The sequence below is a fragment of the Phallusia mammillata genome, chromosome 2, assembly GCF_965637545.1.
Source record: "Phallusia mammillata chromosome 2, kaPhaMamm4.hap1.1, whole genome shotgun sequence".
In the NCBI taxonomy this organism is placed as follows: domain Eukaryota; kingdom Metazoa; phylum Chordata; class Ascidiacea; order Phlebobranchia; family Ascidiidae; genus Phallusia; species Phallusia mammillata.
Genome location: NC_137253.1, coordinates 26,630,961 through 26,648,090, shown reverse-complemented (window position 1 = coordinate 26,648,090; position 17,130 = coordinate 26,630,961). Strand labels below are relative to the sequence as shown.

Sequence of the window (17,130 nt, the reverse complement as noted above, 5' to 3'; positions counted from 1 at the left end):
TTTCCAACCTCTCTTGGCTTGCAACCAAACCAACTAGTTGGTTCGACGAAGAGCGACTAGTAACTTATGTAATTCTACTCCCACCGCAATTTGTTTTGATCAAACACTTTTTTAAGCGAGTGGTGAGCTACCAACAATGTTACAGCTGCGAACAAATGATATTTAGGCAAGAAATCCTTATGATTTTGATGTTTGAATATAGATTTCTTTTCTTTGTTCTAAAATAGAACACTTTCAACAAAACAAAAACATCTATTAAGACAGGTATGTCTATAAGGCGGTTTCTGGTTATTTATGCCTACATTTTCTTCTTGGCAATTTTAAATACAATTGTTACCATGTCTAAAAGCTATAGCTGTGAAACATTACCAAAGAAACTAAAACATTTAGGCGCCTGATGCTTTCGCAAACAGCCATGGCCTTCCTTGCCCTGCAACGAAAATTGGAAAGACTGTTTTCGGTCCAAATCATTCGGTGTTTCAACGCGCTTGTAGGATCTGTAGGGCGCAACATTTATGACACGAAGTGTTTTCATCCCTCTTTAAAAAGTGCTACGCCACTGTATGTAAGTGTAATGTCATAACAATCTACAAGAATCAGTTAGTGCACAGGATGGTGACCGGCGAATCTGTCTTCACTTATCAACTATACAACACATTCCGGCAGACGATCAGCGTCAGTGTAATATTTTTTTTCGCAGAAATGTAGCACTGTATGTAAGTTCCATTTTTCTGTAATTCATGTTACGCGTTTACACATGTTTTCAGGTACAGTGATTCAAACCCACAAAACAAAGCTCTTTTTAAATCATTAATCGAAATTTGCAAAAAAGAGCTAAAGCACTAAATGCATCACACAACAGATTGTAGTACAGAAAATGTTTGGTCATTTGGATACCAGCAGTCTCGAGAAATAGTTTTTCACGGAGCAACAAAAAAACTTTTCAAAAGAACGATGTTATATTGAAACCGTTTGAAATCGGCCGGTTGTTTTACTTGTTTAACTATGAAACGTTCATTGTATTGGATATCGGCTACCATTCACCACTTATATTTAAGTGATTTCCAAAACGCTTTATCTGAATCGAACAGGGTTTTATAAAAACCCGTTTCCAAAAGTGCAATCAACCCGTTTCATAGCAATTTCGTAAATCAATCTCAAAAGCAACAGGTCCTGCAGTTAAGTTGACAACTATTCTGGTCAGAAAACGCTCACGAAGGCATCGGCAGGAAGCCGCAAATCCCATGGTCGCATCGTAAACAGCGCGCAAATAATTTTGTAAATGACTCACTCGTCCCTCCAGGCAGTAAAACGGCGGCCAAAAGTCGTGGAAAATTCACAAGCAATCAGCGTTTTATCGCCTGTCGAGATAAAGTCAGGCACGCAGCTGTGAGACATGACCGAGATAACATGTTGATTTGCTTCTTTACATTGGTAGCAGTTCTGTTTGGTCAGAGTGTCAGTCAAGGTAAGAGTTTGTATTACTTATCAGTATTGATACATACATGCATGCTGTAGTTGTGCTAAAGAAACTACAAGTCAAAGTGCTTGAAATTATGCATATTTTTCTACTTTTGGCAACTAATCATACAGAAATAAACCAAGAAGGATTAGTTATTGATAAGTCTCTTTTACGGTTCTGGTCTTGAGTATCATACCATGATACGTGAACTAAAGGTATTTGCCTAAACTCTATTTTTGCCGCCTTGCACAACTTTAAGCTAAGATAAATATAATCTAATTTGGTTTAATATTGTTGAAATATTACAGAGGTTTGTGCGGATCAACTCGGTGCGGTGCAGTGTAGACTTCTGTCACTTCAAGATGCTTGTCGAATCAGGCGAACAGAAATGTTACTGTCATGTGCAAAAACTTGCGATTTATGCGCAACTGGACGTAAGATTATTTGTGGTTAAGTGATTGCTAGATTGCATCAAAAATGATCACAGAACATCATGAATTGATTCCTGGACTCTGTTTTTAAACTGTTTTGAAATCAGACTGGAATCAACAGTGTCATTCTATACGATTACACTACTACAGTAAAACGCAATTTGCAGTGTTGTTTTGAAGTGCAAGCTTCAGCTACGCGAATTTTTTTGCCTTGGGCGTAAATCGTAGATGAATAATGTTACGTATAAAACGTCGCATTCCGTTCTGTTGTTAAGTCCCACATTATTTAAAAATAGCCATAAACCGTCTTTTAATAAAATACGGCTTATTTGTTCTGATATGTTTTTTGCAGGCTCACTTCCTTGTTTTGATATAAGCGCTGCAAGCTGCAGCAGTTACGTTGTGCTTGGACTCTGCGAGCAATTTAAGGATTCTCTGGAAAACACTTGTCGGTTGAGCTGTGGTTGGTGCACCGTAGGTAATAACACAATTCCAAATACTTCTGATCTGAATTATTACCTTACAGGTCTACACCCTACACATTAATCTTGAATTCACAAATTTATTGTATTGCGTGTTGCTTAGACTTTGTCGTTCTTTCGTGCAGTTGTTCTTCCATCTTTTTTATTTTCACTGAAAGTTTAGTTCTTGTGATATTTGAAGCATCCTGCTATAGTATCACCGTAAGTTTTACTAATCCTAAAGATGCTGGCAAAACGAAATGCCTTGATGTTATAAAAAAAGAAAATTTAACGGTTTATTAATACGTTTTGCTGCTACGAATTATGACCCCTGAGTCACAACCATATGCTTCATTTGAAAAGATGATTGCACAAACAAGGCAACTTGCGTATGATATCATACCAATTCACAAAACATTTTTTTCAACTAACATCCCGCTTTTTAAGATTAGGAAAACTCATATACACGAAACACTTCTTTCAGCCTTTAACTCGTTCTTTTTGGGTTTAACAGGGGCTTGGGGTGCATGGGGTAGATGGACTCGGTGCTCGGCTTCATGTGGTCTGGGGAGTCAGACGCGAAAACGAACATGTCCAAGTCAGGATTGCGGAATTGCTCCGAGCCAGGAAGCACGTCAATGCAATGTCCAGTCTTGTAACACCGATCGTAAGTTGATGTAGCCTAAAATGTATCCAAAAATGTTACGTTTATGCAACATTATAACGGTTTTAACTATTGATGTATTTTTTTAACCCTTATCTAGGATAAATCTAGATTTATATTAACTTTGTAGAGCTCAGGTGCACAAGACACGGACTTAAATAGTAGCTTTAATGAAAACCAAATTGCCAGCGATGTAGAATAAAATGTATTCATAAAAGCCTTTTCTCCTTACTTTTCCTTGTGTATAAACGCGCTTGTTTTCGCTTATTGTATTTTCACTGATGATGACAATTGTTTTTGTTGAAACGTCTGTTTAATAAAATAAATGCGTTTTATTCTACATTACTGGCAATTTGGTTTTTATTAAAGTTTATAGAGCTGGTGTGGCAAATTGTACTTTGTACAAACTTTCTGTTAAATAACACTGAATGCGCGTAGTACATTGCACGATAAAAAAATGAAAACAGATTTAAACGCAAGCAAGTTAAAATGAAACGAAACACTGTGCGAAAGCAAATGATTAGGTTCATAATCTTTATGTTCAGAAAAATAGTAAAACAAAGTTTTTTTCACCAAAATGTAATGAACTCCTATGCTGTACATAACCCATGATAACTTTGTATCACTCGTTTAAACCTAATTATCCTGTATTTAAAGGTTACTCCACCTGGACTGCATGGTCTTCGTGTCCAGTTACTTGTGGTGCTGGAATTCGGGTCCGAACTAGAAGGTGTCTCAATCCAAGCACATTTTCTGTTCTTTTCATCCCATGTTCGGAAGTTTTGCGACAGGAGCAGCAATGTATTCGTTCCCAGGCCTGTCCAGGTTAGTACATACTGTCGCATATGTACTTCGTGCCAAACAAATTGTTTCAAAAATATCTATGGACTGCATTGTATTGTTTTGCTATCGTATGGACAAACACAATGAGACTATGGATAAACACAATGAGACTATAGATAAACACAATTTGGCTGTGAAACGATGGTGTGCCTTACTGCATAATTACTATTTTATTTAAACCGTGCAATTACAGTCAAAACGGCCGTGGCCGCTTAAAATGCCTAACCTGTTATACAATACATGCTTTGATTTATAACTGACAATCGCCGTTACAAAACACGTGTTTACGATACACACAGCAACTGTCGTAAAAGCCGTTTTGCAAAGAAATTACTGTTGCTGCAATTACTGTAATATGCAAAATGCATTTCTGTTTGTGTTTGATGTATTAACAATTTTAAAACAAATTACCTGTTCAGTTTATTCGGGGCTGAGTTGGTCAAACTGGGAAAGCTGCACTCGCACATGCGGGCAGGGAGTGAAAACCAGAAGAAGAAACTGCAACATCGGGGTGGCGTCAAACTGTCCCGGTGTACCGGTTGAAAATCAGTGCTGCAATGAATTTGATTGTCCAGGTAATAAAATTTGCCATATTTTTCTATTTAAACAACTTTTCCACATGGTCACTAATTTAAAGGAAAACAAATCTCCCAATTTAGTGTTCTCCTGGTTGCCATGGACAACGTGGAGTGCGTGTACGTTGCCATGTGGACGGGGAACGAGGTCACGCTCCTGATCATGTAATATTGGGCAGGAGAGCAATTGTGGATCGAATTGGAATGAAAATGAATACTGCAATGACTTCCCATGCAATGCAGGTTGGTTTACGATCGACAGTGAAAAAAGTTTTAGTTACAACAATTAAGATTACTTAATAGTTTACTTCTGGTCTGATTTAAAACACTTGCAGTGTAATATACTTTTATAATCGCCTTTTGCTACTACTACGCCTACCATATTCAATTTAAACAAACGTGAAACAACAACAAAAAACGTTTGGTTAAAATTACAGAAAACCTTGTTGAAAAAAAAAAATCTTTATTTTACAGCTTTTTGATCAAATCTAGTTGTCGTTTGTAAGACAATGTTTTATTTTGTTCAAAACATAACTTTCTGTTTGTTTTTTTGATAAGCTTTTTGTACGACTCTTGTTTTAGTTTACCTACACACGACAAGGTTTTTTTCTGCTTTGTGCTTAGATTTGCCATCTTGGAACCCATGGTCAGGTTGGAGCGACTGCACAAAAACGTGTGAGGCTGGATTTTCGTACTGTACACGAAGCTGCAGCGATAACACTGGAAGATGTGGAACAGAATATACTGAATCTATCTCGTGCAACCAGTTTGCCTGCACCGGTGATTTGAAAAATAGTTCTATTAAATATTTTCATGGCAAATGCGTTAAAACTACTGGGCCATGCGCTAAAACTACTGGAGGCTTTTTTAAGTATTTCAATTAAAAAAATTTGGATAGCTCAAAACTTAGGTAAGTAAATGTGGAATCCCGAATCAGAAATAATTCGAATTTTTTTAAGAGAAATGTACTTTTGTTATCACCATAATATCTTGCAAGAAGCGCTTCGTAATATTTAAAAGTAACGTAAATTTAACGTAATAATTCACAGTACGCCAGGCCCATTTATAGTAATATTTAGTGTTTACTTGGATGGACTGGACCAATTGGAGTGCTTGCTGAAAAAGTTGTGGAAGGGGAGTGAAGACAAGAAGGCGGAACTGCTATTATACTGGTCTAACGTCGCCCTGCACAGAATTTGAAGATGAAAATCAGTTCTGCAACAATTTTTTGTGCCCAGGTTAGTTGTGCTGTTTAAATTTCAAGTTAGTTGTGATCTTTTTAGCATTTTTTTCTGGACAGGTTATATTTTTGTGGTCCTTTTTTAGTCATAAATAAGTTAGATTGGGTATTTTACTTTGAATACTTGCTTTAAACGTGATTACTAGCACCAAATCTGTTTTTCAGATTTCGTTGTTGCCTGGTTAGAATGGAAACCATGGGGTAGCTGCAATCGTCCATGCGGAACGGGATTCCGGTTTCGGGAAAGAGAATGCAACACTGGTAACAACAGAGATTGTGGTGATCTCGTACAAGAAGCGCAAATTTGCAATCAACACGATTGTCCAGGTGCAAACGCATTTTTAGCTGTTTCAACATGAAAAAATCATGAATTTGTTTGGCAGTGTACTTAGATTCGTTGCTTTAAAAATGTATAGATATTAACAGAACGTTTTTGTGTTGACATTAAATATACCGGATTAGCGTTCCATGTCGAAACGAATTAAATGGATCAAGTAAATTGTTACCTCAACAAAAGATCAATCTTAAAAAGAGTTGTGTACTGATATAATTAAATCAACTTATTATCTTTTTTGTCAAAAATGATAAAAAGTTAAAAACAAACACTTTTAATTTTGATTGTCCTTTGCTTGTATTAGTTTATGTTACTAACAACTTTCTCGTTAAAATCAGTTTTTCAACTTTCAATTCGTATATGCAGCAATCCAATGGAACAGTTGGCGTAACTGGGGATCTTGCACTCATCCATGCGGAGGTGGAACTCGGTCTCGGTCAAGGATTTGCAGTTCGGGTCGTCGCTTGGATTGTGGAACAACTCATAGTGAATGTGAAGAGTGTAACATGCACGATTGCCCAGGTATAGATTTAAGTGCAGATTGCATTTTTGCTAATTAAAGTATGGTTTATTTTTGTCTGAATTCGTAAAAATTGTTTTGCAATTGTGTGGGACAGGTTGGGTGACATTGCATTGAAGTTTTGAGCCTTTATCAAAATTCGAACTATTCAGTTAGTTTAAACATAAATACCTTAACCGATAATGCATCTTTATTTTGACCCACAGGTCACACTGCTTAGAAAAAAACTTTTGCTAAAATTATAACTCATTGCATTACTCTGATTAAACTTTGGCCAACGTAAGTAAAGTTACATGCCACTTGAAAGGCTTTCACGTAAAAATGATACAATTTAAAACTGTCGAGTATCGATATGTATACAGCAGTTTAAAACAAACTTTGTTAATTAGACGTACAATGGAATGATTGGGGTCCCTGGACGCCGTGCACAAGATCGTGTGGCGACGGTGGAAAAAAATCAAGAAGTAGAAGTTGTAGGGGAGATGCGGGACCATTGGGCATGAAGGACCTTTGGCCATCATGCGTTTCTTTCAAACTGGCCGCTGTAGCGAGTTCTCAGTCATACGTTAAAGTACTTGTGTTGCAATAGTTTTAAAGCTGTAACAACAAGAAGGTCAGTCACTTACAGAAGAAACTGTGAGCATAACTAAGTTTTCGCAGCTTGAAAGTAAATATTTTGCTCCTTTACATTTTTGTAATTTCTTTGTAAGAGAAAGCTAGTTAAAACACAAAGTTTGCAGGATATTAGTTAGTTAGTTGTAGCGTTAGATGAGTATTAGTATTTCTTAAGTTGATCTGTGTAACGTAGTTCAGTCAGATAAGTTCGTAATGGCGGCAATACAGGACCATTGAGCCAGTTGTTCACTCTACCATAGGGCATGGCCCAAAGACTGTCAAAAACCTTTACACAAATGAATTGTTATATTAATAGAGTCTGATATTAGTCTAGTAAATCATATAACCTATGTCAAATGCCTACTTTAAAAAAAAATAAACAAAAAAAGTATAGACATTATACTGACTCTAGCTTGAGAAAAGCTGTTCTAGAGGTTTTTGATAAAAAATGTAGCACCCGAGAAGCCGCTTTTAGCAACAACATTCCTCGTGCAACTTTGCAAAGATACATCAAAGAGGCGAAATCTACATAAAAATTTTCTACTTTCAAACACAACACTTAATAAGCTCCCTCATACGTGGTTTAATGGTCCAATGTCACATGAAAATACAGGCCCAAAGGTCCTTTATGCGAGGCCCAATGTTCCCCAAGGGTAAGGACCTTTAAGCCATATTTTTTGTAATTTTTAAAACGGAATATCTTGCCAACTCATTTCGAAATAAGAAAGGGATGCCCTTGTGTAAGTGTGTTAAAACGTGAAGTATTAGTACAGGTGTTCAATGGCAATTTTTCTTTCGAACTCAAAGAAATAGTCATGAAAAACTGAATTTTGGCCCAATGGTCCCGCATCTCCCCTAATATACTGGAAGAAATGCCGATTGTGGAAGTGAAGACTCCCAGCAAACATGGGCTTGTAACACAGATGTGTGTCCCTTTAGTAAGTACAGGATGCCTCTGTGAACACTAACTGTTTAACACATATAACCTGTGAGAATAGTAGGGATATGTAGAGTTTTCCGACCAACAGTTTCCGCACGGTATTGTCAGTAACCACTTACTAATGGCGGTGGTATGGAATGCTGAAGAAGACATTGCCTACTATTTGTGTGAACTAAGTCCGAGTAACAGATTTGAGAATTTTTCAATAGTCACACTATTTTTTAATATAATAGGTTACAGATGGAACAATTGGGCTCAGTGGAGTCCCTGTACCAAGCCCTGCGGCTCCGGAACAAGGACCCGTACACGGACGTGTTCCACTGGACAAAATGCTGATTGTGGAACCCAGTGGAGACAGAAATGGAAATGCAATACAGAAAAGTGCAGAGATTTGTGGGTCGTCATGTAAAGTAGAGTAAAAATATTTGGTCTAAAATGGAAGCGAAGCAAAACCTCTGTTCCCATTTCTGGAATAGCCTTTTAGCGATTGAATGACTTATCTGAGGAACCATATGATTTAAATCAGTGCTATCCAACCTTTTTCTACCCATGTTGTAAAATGGAAATCATATTACACAACATAACGATTCTATCTTTTCAACTACAGAGTTTAAAAGTTACAGTAGTTTGTTTAATTTAAAACAACCTTCCAAAGACCACAGAATAAAAAACAAAAGGAGAGCTAGATTCTTGAGCGTGCATGTCCCAACCTTACCCAAAGTTGAAAAAACACCGGATTATAGACTCATGCAGGACAAAAGTAAACTTGTTTTACCCATGAGGTGTGCATAGAACCCTACTACTCGATGTAATACTATGTCTAAAACGCAAACTGTACTGACTCGGTGTAAAGTTGTGTTTCATTGCCTCCGACAAACGTTTTCTGTCATGATACAGTTGGTAAATGGAACGCGTGGAACGGTTGGACAACTTGCTCAAAAATCTGCTGAGACGGATCGCGTACACGAACAAGATCTTGCAGTACAGGACGGAATTCGGATTGTGGGACAACTTCTAAGGAAACTTTATCGTGCAACAAGTTTGCATGTCCTGGTGTGTATAATTTGCTGAAGTTTTGAAAATTATCATTGAGTAACCCCAGGGATACCATACAAAAAAGGAAACATATCCTTGTGATTTATGACTGTTAATCATTTTACTACATAGGTTTACATTCTGTAGGACATCTGTGACAAAACATACCACCGATGGTAACTTATTTTGAAACCAAATCAGCCAATGAATGTTGCTGCCATGCATAATGTATTGACAAATATGTGGCTCTTCTAGCAGTTTTTATTATAAAACGTTTCGACATCTCCGTGTTTTAAATTCTGCTATTAACCTGATGAAGCTGTCTCGTACATACGATCCCTCGGCTAATTTCTTTTTCTCGAAACGTCGGCTAATTTCTTCAAAAAAACTGCTGAAAGAGCCACTTATTTGTTAATAAATCAGTCAATGCAATAACGTTTGTTTTTAACCGCTTTCTTTAGTTTTTCAAACCTAACACTGGTAACATATATGGCCCCTAGCAGGGTCATTCTGCGGAAATTACAGTAATTTCGAGATTTAAAAACATGTTATACGTTTTTTACTTCAAATTAAAAATCGATTTTGGTTCATCTTGTATGTTTGAGGGTCAGGAATTGCTAATATTGATCACTTAGTCATTCTTTCTACAAGCCTGGAACAAGTGTGTTTGGAAAACACGAGAACATTCCAACAATTTCTTACTGAACGTTAAAAATATTTTCAGGCAACAGTGTAAGCTGGACCCCGTACCGCGCATTCGACGAATTTTCCTGTCTCGAGAGTGAATTCGACTCCTTACCCAACTCCGCCCCGTCGCCCCCAACGACCTGGACGAGAAGTACCCACAACACCCCCACTTACCAATGGGACTGGTAACGTACGCCTCCCCTCTACTTCGTTGCCTAGCGACGCCGAAATGCAGCAGCAAATCAGAGACGAACTTGCACGATTTAGTGGCCAATCTACGTCTGCTGGAAGTTCAATGAGGCCCTAAAACCCCAGCATGGTCCCTAGGGGTATTCAATTGTCAGTCAACTCTTTTGTAAATGTGAGGAATGTACTACAGTTCATCAATGAAGCTTTTTTAGTTATTTTTAGTCTTTTTTTTTCTATTTTTTATGCCGCTATTTTTGTACCGTTATGTTCCCGACGCTAAAATTGCATTTTTCGTCGCTTGTTTTTCAACCTAATATTGCATTTTTTCGCACCCTTTCTACACCCGAACCATATTGTAGATTACGCCCACTCTCTATCACACAACGCGAGCAGCTGCATCTTTGCCGAAATCTATTAAGTCTGTCTCTATATACTAACCAAATGATGTAAAGTTCCTTATTGTACTTGTTTATCCGATATTGCACAAAATCGTGGTAACAGTTTTCTTTTTTAAACACTTACCTTTATAATATTGTTAATCATGAAAAAAGAACTATCTTTAACATACAGAATATTGCGCCTTGTAGTTTGCTTTTATGCACAAACGCCAGATACACATATTTATTGCACAGATTATTACACAAAACCGTTTTTGCGAGCTACAATCTAATCTAAACCATCCATACACACCCCTAAATAATTTAACTTTTTTTTACCACATGTCCTTTCGTCATTGTTATTTAGGTATATTTTTTACGAACAGCTATTTACCTTTTACTTATGTATTAAGCGACGTGTTCGCATTGACAGTGTTCGTACTAATATTGCATCCTTTTGTGTTAACTAACTCTTGGAAAATTGAATTTAAATTTGGACGGTCTAGCAGCAGCTATTGCACGATTTTCCAGCTTTAGTGTTTAATGAACTTCGTGTAGTCAAGCATAAAATTGCTTCCGACAAGTGAACGCGTAAAAAGTGTTTGGCTACACATGGTTCAAACACGTCAGGTTTTTTTCTTACCACTTGCACTGTGCAAAATCGCTTTTCTATTTTTTGTGTATTTTATTGGTGCTCTGCGAAAAATCGTACTTCTCTTTTGTTTTTCTAATTCTCCGTATGTTTACTGTGGTGTGTTTTGCAAGTGTTTAGCAAATTTTGCCCATTCCAAACTACGTACTGAACAGTAGCATTGTGTTTATATATGCGCCGTCTTTCCATATCATAGATATACATATACATGTACATATTTCGTATAAGAAGTACCAAGTGTCGTCAAATAACTGTGATTATCTAACCACGTTCCCACATTTGAAAACCTGTGTTGTTTCCATATCGTATTTACTCGATTGTAAGCCACCGTTAAGTTTTTACCCTACCGTTTGTGCGGCTTACATGTCTAATGTCATGCTGATATTATTTGACCGCCCTGCAATCTGATACAATGTGCTTTAAATTTTCGTTTGCAAATATACATTATTAAACAAAACTTTTTTAACACCTCAACATGTGGCTTACAATCGAGTAATTGCGATAATTAGTCTTTTGTTTGTAGTTTTAATGATCGGATTGTAAATTGACATTCGTTTCAAAACGGTACGCACTGTTGGAGGATAAAAACCCCGTCCGTTTTACGTTTGTATCAATTGCAATAGCCTAGTTAGATTGCCCCACACGTAACCACGTAAAGTATAGTTGTCACTTTGCCCAGCTAGCTGTATTTGCTTCCGTCGTTACGTCACACGCAAAGTGCCAAATAGCATTATCACGTCACTATCTGTGTTGAGGGGTGACGTAACTTTTTGTCCTCTTTTTTACGTCATCTAGGTCTCGCCGTTGGTAAATAATAATAAACATTTTCAGGACACACATCATGTAATCATAACACATATGTTTGACATTTGACATTTATTTGGACCTTTATGTATTTTTCGTTCTCTGTCGTTCCTCAGATTTAGAGTTATTTCCAGGGAGTCGAACCGCTTGTCATATGGGTTCAGGTTCGGTTCGGGTTCACTTGGTTTTGTTTTTAAGGGTTCGGGTTCGGTTCAGGTCTTTAAAAATGTAAATTTTCGGCTTCGGGTTTTGTTCCGGTTTGGGCAAATTATCCGGTTCGAACCGGTTTGCGGTTTTTAAACCGGTTCAATCTTTTATTGGTTTCAATTTAATTCTACCCATCATTACCTGGCCTTATCAAACTCCAAAAAAAATTTGCCCGTGCACTGTTATTTTTGACACGCCCTATAAGTGTTATGTCGTGTATTCTTCAGTGTGCTGTTTTGAAAAAAAAATCACAAAATGTAAATCAGACTGCATTTTTTACTGGTTCGGTTCCTGTTCGGGTCCGACGCCAAACAAAATATGGGGTTCAACACCGGTTCGGGTTTTAAGAAAATCGTAATTAGCGGTTCGGGTTCGGTTCGGGTTTAATGAAATTAACCGCTCAAACCGGTTCGCGGGTTCGGGTTCAGTTCTGGTTCGACTCCCTGGTTATTTCAATCGCGTGGATTTTCCACTGTAAAATCTAAATATTTCTTTTTTCTTTTTGTATATTCGGGAATCAACAATGATGATACGTTATAACATGAATGGACGTTGTTACTGTAATGTACCAAAATCGATTGAAAGTTCAACCGGTTGCTTGCAATTCATTGATTTCTTGTTACGGTAGTTCATACATTTTTCAAGGAATTGTAACAACATCGTAATGCACCTGACTCCTGCCATGTGAGAAAATTACTTTACGAGTTTATTAATGTTTCGCCGATAGTCTTAATTCAAACTGTTGACAGAAATCATTTATCCATCTCCATGCGATACAAACACGTGTTAGAACAGTTAAGATGCTATTGTTTCGTTATATTTCAAACATGCCTATGCGTAAACATTAACTGGTGGCTAAGAAGTCAAATCTATTTAAGTTACACTACTGACTTCTATAGTGAACTGAAGTGACAATTAAAGGTTAGTTTTTTTTGTCCTTTGTATAAACTCCTCGCATATAACGTTTGCTTTTACTCTGTAGTGCTTGGATACTTAACGTATTAGGGCCATATGTCGAATTTTTGTTAAACAGTGAACGCTTTTGTTTATTGTTTTCCAAGCAGCGTTAACCATTCTCGTGCGCTGACGTTAAACATCAATAGGAAGTGAAACCGGGTTTTGCACGGATGCTATGCTGCAGACCAGCCCATGCAGGCCAAATCTGAAATAGAAGAAGCCGTTGGTCCAAGTAGCAGGACGCCAATTACCAATGTCAGTTACCTTCACGGCAAAGTCATGGGTTTTTCGTCACTTGCAAAGAAATTTTATGGCGTTGGTGATTATGCAGGTACGGTGTTCTTTTCTATTATCGTTACCAGCACCGTTGCCCTTCAGCAGTTGACCACGAAGCTCGGTTTTCGATGTCCTTGTGTCAATTCCAAACAGATGGGTAATTGTACAACGGAGGAACTTGGCAATGCGAAGTGTTCGGCAACATTAAACTACGCCTACGGACTTTCGTTTATGCTTGCCCCTGCCATCGGATTTTTTGTGTTCGGTGTAGCTGCAAACCCAAAAATGTGGAAGTCGATAACTGGAATCCTTAAAAAGGTAGCGTAGTAGGCTACACTTTATACAATTTAGGAGGACTTTTTTTCTTACCACTCTTTTTATGTGCAATTTATCAAGGTATGTTACCTTATATGTTCAAGAAGATTTTGAAAATGTAGGGTCAAAAACGTAGCAATTAAGCAAAGCTTACGCGGTGTATTTAAAAACAAGTTATACCCCAGAAACCCCTTTAAACAAATATTTGTTGGCTTTGGGTAGTTTTCACTGTACCTAAACACTCTTATTAATAACCTTGTTACAAAAAAACTTTCCAATCACTATAACCAAATTAAATAACTTACATTGCGTGTTTACCCATTGATATTTTTACATGATAGCGTATCATGTCATGTTATTTGTTTTTAACACCAGGTTCAGCAGCACAGGCGGAGTGTGGAGCAAGTGTCGTGGACCTTACTTGGTGTGTTCGGTAAAGCCATGATTTCACCAATTAGTTGGATCGCAATGGCAATGATCGACGGACATTACTACGCATGCGCAGTGACGCAGTTGCCCTATGACGTAGGCCAACCTAATTCCATGTATGCATCTTGCAACAAAGTAAGCTTGATGCAATATTGAAAGTACTTGATAGGTTAAACCAAATATAATTGGACCAAATTTGCTTTAAATGATAAGTGTACAAACAAAGGTACGCATAAAGTGTGTTCGGTTGGTTGTAGAGTGTGCACCCCTGCCCCAGAAAAAATACACACTCTCGTGCAGTTGTACTGACCTATTGATCAATGAAATCCAGAGTCCGATACACAGCCAAACAAATGATTGCCATACAGCAGTGGTTCTTAAAGTATGGGTCGCGACCCAAACATGGGTCGCGCTGTGATGATTCAATTCTGCCCAAACGAACTTTTTACATTTCAATTTTTGAGTATTTTCAATTCTCAGTCATGACTGAATTATTGTATCATAGCCATTTTATGTGGCTTTATCTTAGTAACCTTGGAGTATTGCAGCATAAGTAAGTGGTTTTCTGAGAGTTTTGATAGCACCGTAGCCAAATACAGCCTCACTCGACAACGCTATACAGCAAAATGAACCAATCATTATAACATACAGACATAGCCTTCCAATTTTCTATTACGCACACGGCGATTGTAACACGTTAGCACGGGGAATGCTAGGAGGTTAATCATATGAAACTGAACTTGAAAAGTAACAGTTAGCATTTAAGGATGATAACTATTCATACAAAAATAAAAAATACATTTTTGTTGTTTGGGGCTTTGGTCGCAAGATGTTCATAAAGCTCAGATTTGGGTCGCGGTCAAAAAAGTTTGAGAACCACTCCCATACAGCCGTTATACCTTGTCAGTAAGCTAATGGATTACGTTTAGCAATCAATATAAACGTGTCCAACTGTCACAACCACAACATGTGCCGTCGTAAAAAACTTTTTTTTCTCTTTAAATATGTTCTGTACTATGACACAACGTCTAAGTGTTGACTACATTTCCCAGATGGCTGCAGCCAAGACTCCAATCATGTCTGACGGATTCCACTCAAATCGAAACTTTTCGCAAATTATCGGTTGGATTCTTATTTGTGGGACGCTCTTGTTGGGCCTGACCATATACGGTGTTAGTCAGTGCATACTTCCTCTTACTTATTACCACGCAAAGTATTACAAGTACTATCGGATGGCTGAAGAAGCTGAGTTTGATCAGGAGATGGAAATGAAGGCAAATTTGAATATTCAATTTTTGTGGTTGAGTTTTGCTGGTCTGGCGCATTTTGCGCACGAAAGAATGCACTCGTTGGTTGTGATTTACATATTCGCCTAATGCAGGGGTCACCAAACTTTTTTCGCTGCGGGCCGGATTAGTTTGAAAATGATTCGCGCGGGCCACGTAGTTTTCATATCCTAGCGCCGTCTTTCCTTTAACTTAGCTGCAAGCGCAAGGCGATATTTCTAGGTGCGCCAAGATATGGTATTTTTACAATCCCATTTAAAACCTGGTGATGCGACTGTTAAATTGTATAGGTCGCCTCACATTACAAGCAATACTTGCATATTACGTCACAAGTAACAAAAGAAGGCAATTGTTTGCGCACAATTGACGCTTGTAGTCTTGTCTGTGACGTATCATACCGGCTTTGGATCAATCCTGGCCGTTGTGTTCCTACAAAACTGTGTAATATTATTCTACATATTCACACAGGAAAACTTTCGTGAGGAGTAGATTAATTTTTGAAAGTTACAAAGTTATCAATACGATTTGACAAACCAAAACAGCTGGTCGCGGGCCGGATCCGCCCCTCGGGCCGTAGTTTGGTGACCCCTGGCCTAATATATGTAGATTGCTTGGTTAACAATAATTAGGTGCCTTTTTCACAACACAATAGTGATACTTTTAATGGCATTTATCTAGACACAAAATGATATATTTTTGTACGTATCTACAGCATTACTTTACTAAATACGTTTTTTTTAAATACACAGTTTTGTTTCCATAATTTTGCCTTATCAGATTATATAGACTCTATCGGTTCCCAACCGTGCTAGTGTCGTGACTCCTTGATAACATTTGCCAAGTTGCGGTGACCCTAAGGCTAAGGATAAAGTTGGTTGTATGTTGTTTCTCAACAGTAAAGTGGTCTATGAGTTTATTTCATTTTTAGGGCTAGTGGGCCTAGGCCTAAAACAAGTTGGGAACCATGCTAAAGGCGACCGCGCAGGCAAATTGTCTGGCGACCCCAGTTAGGGTCGCGACCCACAGGTTGGGAACCGCTGATATAGAGCAACAACATTTTCCCCCTATCCAAAATGATGTTTTGCATGTTACTTCACTTTTGCAAAAATATCTAAATCCATACCCATTTTTCAAACACAGATCCCCTTTTGCAATTCAAGATATGATTAATTTCACTCAACAACTTTTTCACTCAGGCTCATCACGAAGCCGAGCGCAACGTTCGGGCTTTCATGGACAAAAGAAGGGCAAAGGCGCTTTGGGACAAAATCGCCACAGTGTATTCTTTTCATCGGGACAAGAAAAAGTTGGCTTTGTACTCATATCTCCATCAGTGGGTCCTGGAAGAGAAATCCAAGGGAATTGAAGATATTCCAGATATTTCTGATTGTGAAGACGAGTTGACTCACTTAATGCATTTTTCCTAAACTACACTTGCGCGTGGTAGCAAGAGACGAAAGTTTTTGATGATTTTAAATGTTGGTCAATTGGATGTTGGACTAATGGTCTCTTTTGGATTAGCGAATCAGAAGAAAGATGTTGTATTGAAACTGTTTGAAATCAGGAGGCCCCACAACTTTTTAAACGTTTACTGTTTCACCGTTTACAACTTTTTAACGTTTACAAAATCGGCAACTCAAAAAAATATTACAAATCGTTTGTGGTGTGTATAGAGTTAAGCAAAACGTGTTATTGCATATTATTCAAAACGCTTCATACTACCCTGGGGCACCACAGCGTTGGTCTAAATATATAGAGGCTTTCCGTTCCAATCTCCAATGCAGCGACATGCCCTGCAGCTAGTTCGCACCTATTTTGGTCGAAAAGTAAC

The 17,130-nt window shown here is 37.9% G+C and overlaps 2 protein-coding genes across 5 annotated transcripts; both read left to right on the top strand.

Moving 5' to 3' along the window:
• The first annotated feature begins 172 nt into the window (after positions 1–172).
• Positions 173–5,624, top strand: LOC145214739 (coadhesin-like). Of its 2 annotated transcripts, none has more exons than XM_080083343.1 (9): positions 173–1,468; positions 1,771–1,896; positions 2,246–2,371; positions 2,869–3,021; positions 3,676–3,843; positions 4,281–4,436; positions 4,521–4,679; positions 5,061–5,216; positions 5,516–5,624. In XM_080083343.1, the coding sequence occupies exons 1-7, from the start codon at positions 1,411–1,413 to the stop codon at positions 4,595–4,597; spliced, it is 864 nt and encodes a 287-aa protein (XP_079939469.1). In that variant the 5' UTR covers positions 173–1,410; the 3' UTR covers positions 4,598–4,679; positions 5,061–5,216; positions 5,516–5,624. The 2 variants fall into 2 exon arrangements, with proteins under 2 accessions (XP_079939469.1, XP_079939470.1); XM_080083344.1 differs by lacking the exon at positions 173–1,468 and adding an exon at positions 1,539–1,677.
• Positions 5,625–7,116: 1,492 nt separating this feature from the next.
• On the top strand, positions 7,117–15,845 carry LOC145214738 (calcium homeostasis modulator protein 6-like). Of its 3 annotated transcripts, XM_080083340.1 has the most exons (7): positions 7,117–8,083; positions 8,319–8,478; positions 8,983–9,138; positions 9,845–12,957; positions 13,098–13,587; positions 13,960–14,148; positions 15,066–15,845. In XM_080083340.1, exons 5-7 carry the CDS (start codon positions 13,186–13,188, stop codon positions 15,387–15,389), a joined length of 915 nt encoding a protein of 304 aa, XP_079939466.1. In that variant the 5' UTR covers positions 7,117–8,083; positions 8,319–8,478; positions 8,983–9,138; positions 9,845–12,957; positions 13,098–13,185; the 3' UTR covers positions 15,390–15,845. The 3 variants fall into 3 exon arrangements, with proteins under 3 accessions (XP_079939466.1, XP_079939467.1, XP_079939468.1); XM_080083341.1 differs by lacking the exons at positions 7,117–8,083; positions 8,319–8,478 and adding an exon at positions 8,485–8,867; XM_080083342.1 differs by lacking the exons at positions 7,117–8,083; positions 8,319–8,478; positions 8,983–9,138; positions 9,845–12,957 and having other exon boundaries at positions 13,204–13,312; positions 13,375–13,587.
• Positions 15,846–17,130: the final 1,285 nt, after the last annotated feature.

What these genes read in the sequence shown, in the direction of transcription:
- LOC145214739 (XM_080083343.1), top strand. Translation starts at nt 1,411, where the DNA reads ATGTTGATTTGCTTCTTTACATTGGTAGCAGTTCTGTTTGGTCAGAGT. An exon ending in TCGTTCCCAGGCCTGTCCAG is followed by an intron (nt 3,844 to 4,280) that starts GTTAGTACATAC and finishes TTACCTGTTCAG; the next exon opens with TTTATTCGGGGCTGAGTTGG. An exon ending in CAATGAATTTGATTGTCCAG is followed by an intron (nt 4,437 to 4,520) that starts GTAATAAAATTT and finishes CTCCCAATTTAG; the next exon opens with TGTTCTCCTGGTTGCCATGG.
- LOC145214738 (XM_080083340.1), top strand. Translation starts at nt 13,186, where the DNA reads ATGCAGGCCAAATCTGAAATAGAAGAAGCCGTTGGTCCAAGTAGCAGG. An exon ending in TAACTGGAATCCTTAAAAAG is followed by an intron (nt 13,588 to 13,959) that starts GTAGCGTAGTAG and finishes TTTTAACACCAG; the next exon opens with GTTCAGCAGCACAGGCGGAG. An exon ending in TGTATGCATCTTGCAACAAA is followed by an intron (nt 14,149 to 15,065) that starts GTAAGCTTGATG and finishes TACATTTCCCAG; the next exon opens with ATGGCTGCAGCCAAGACTCC.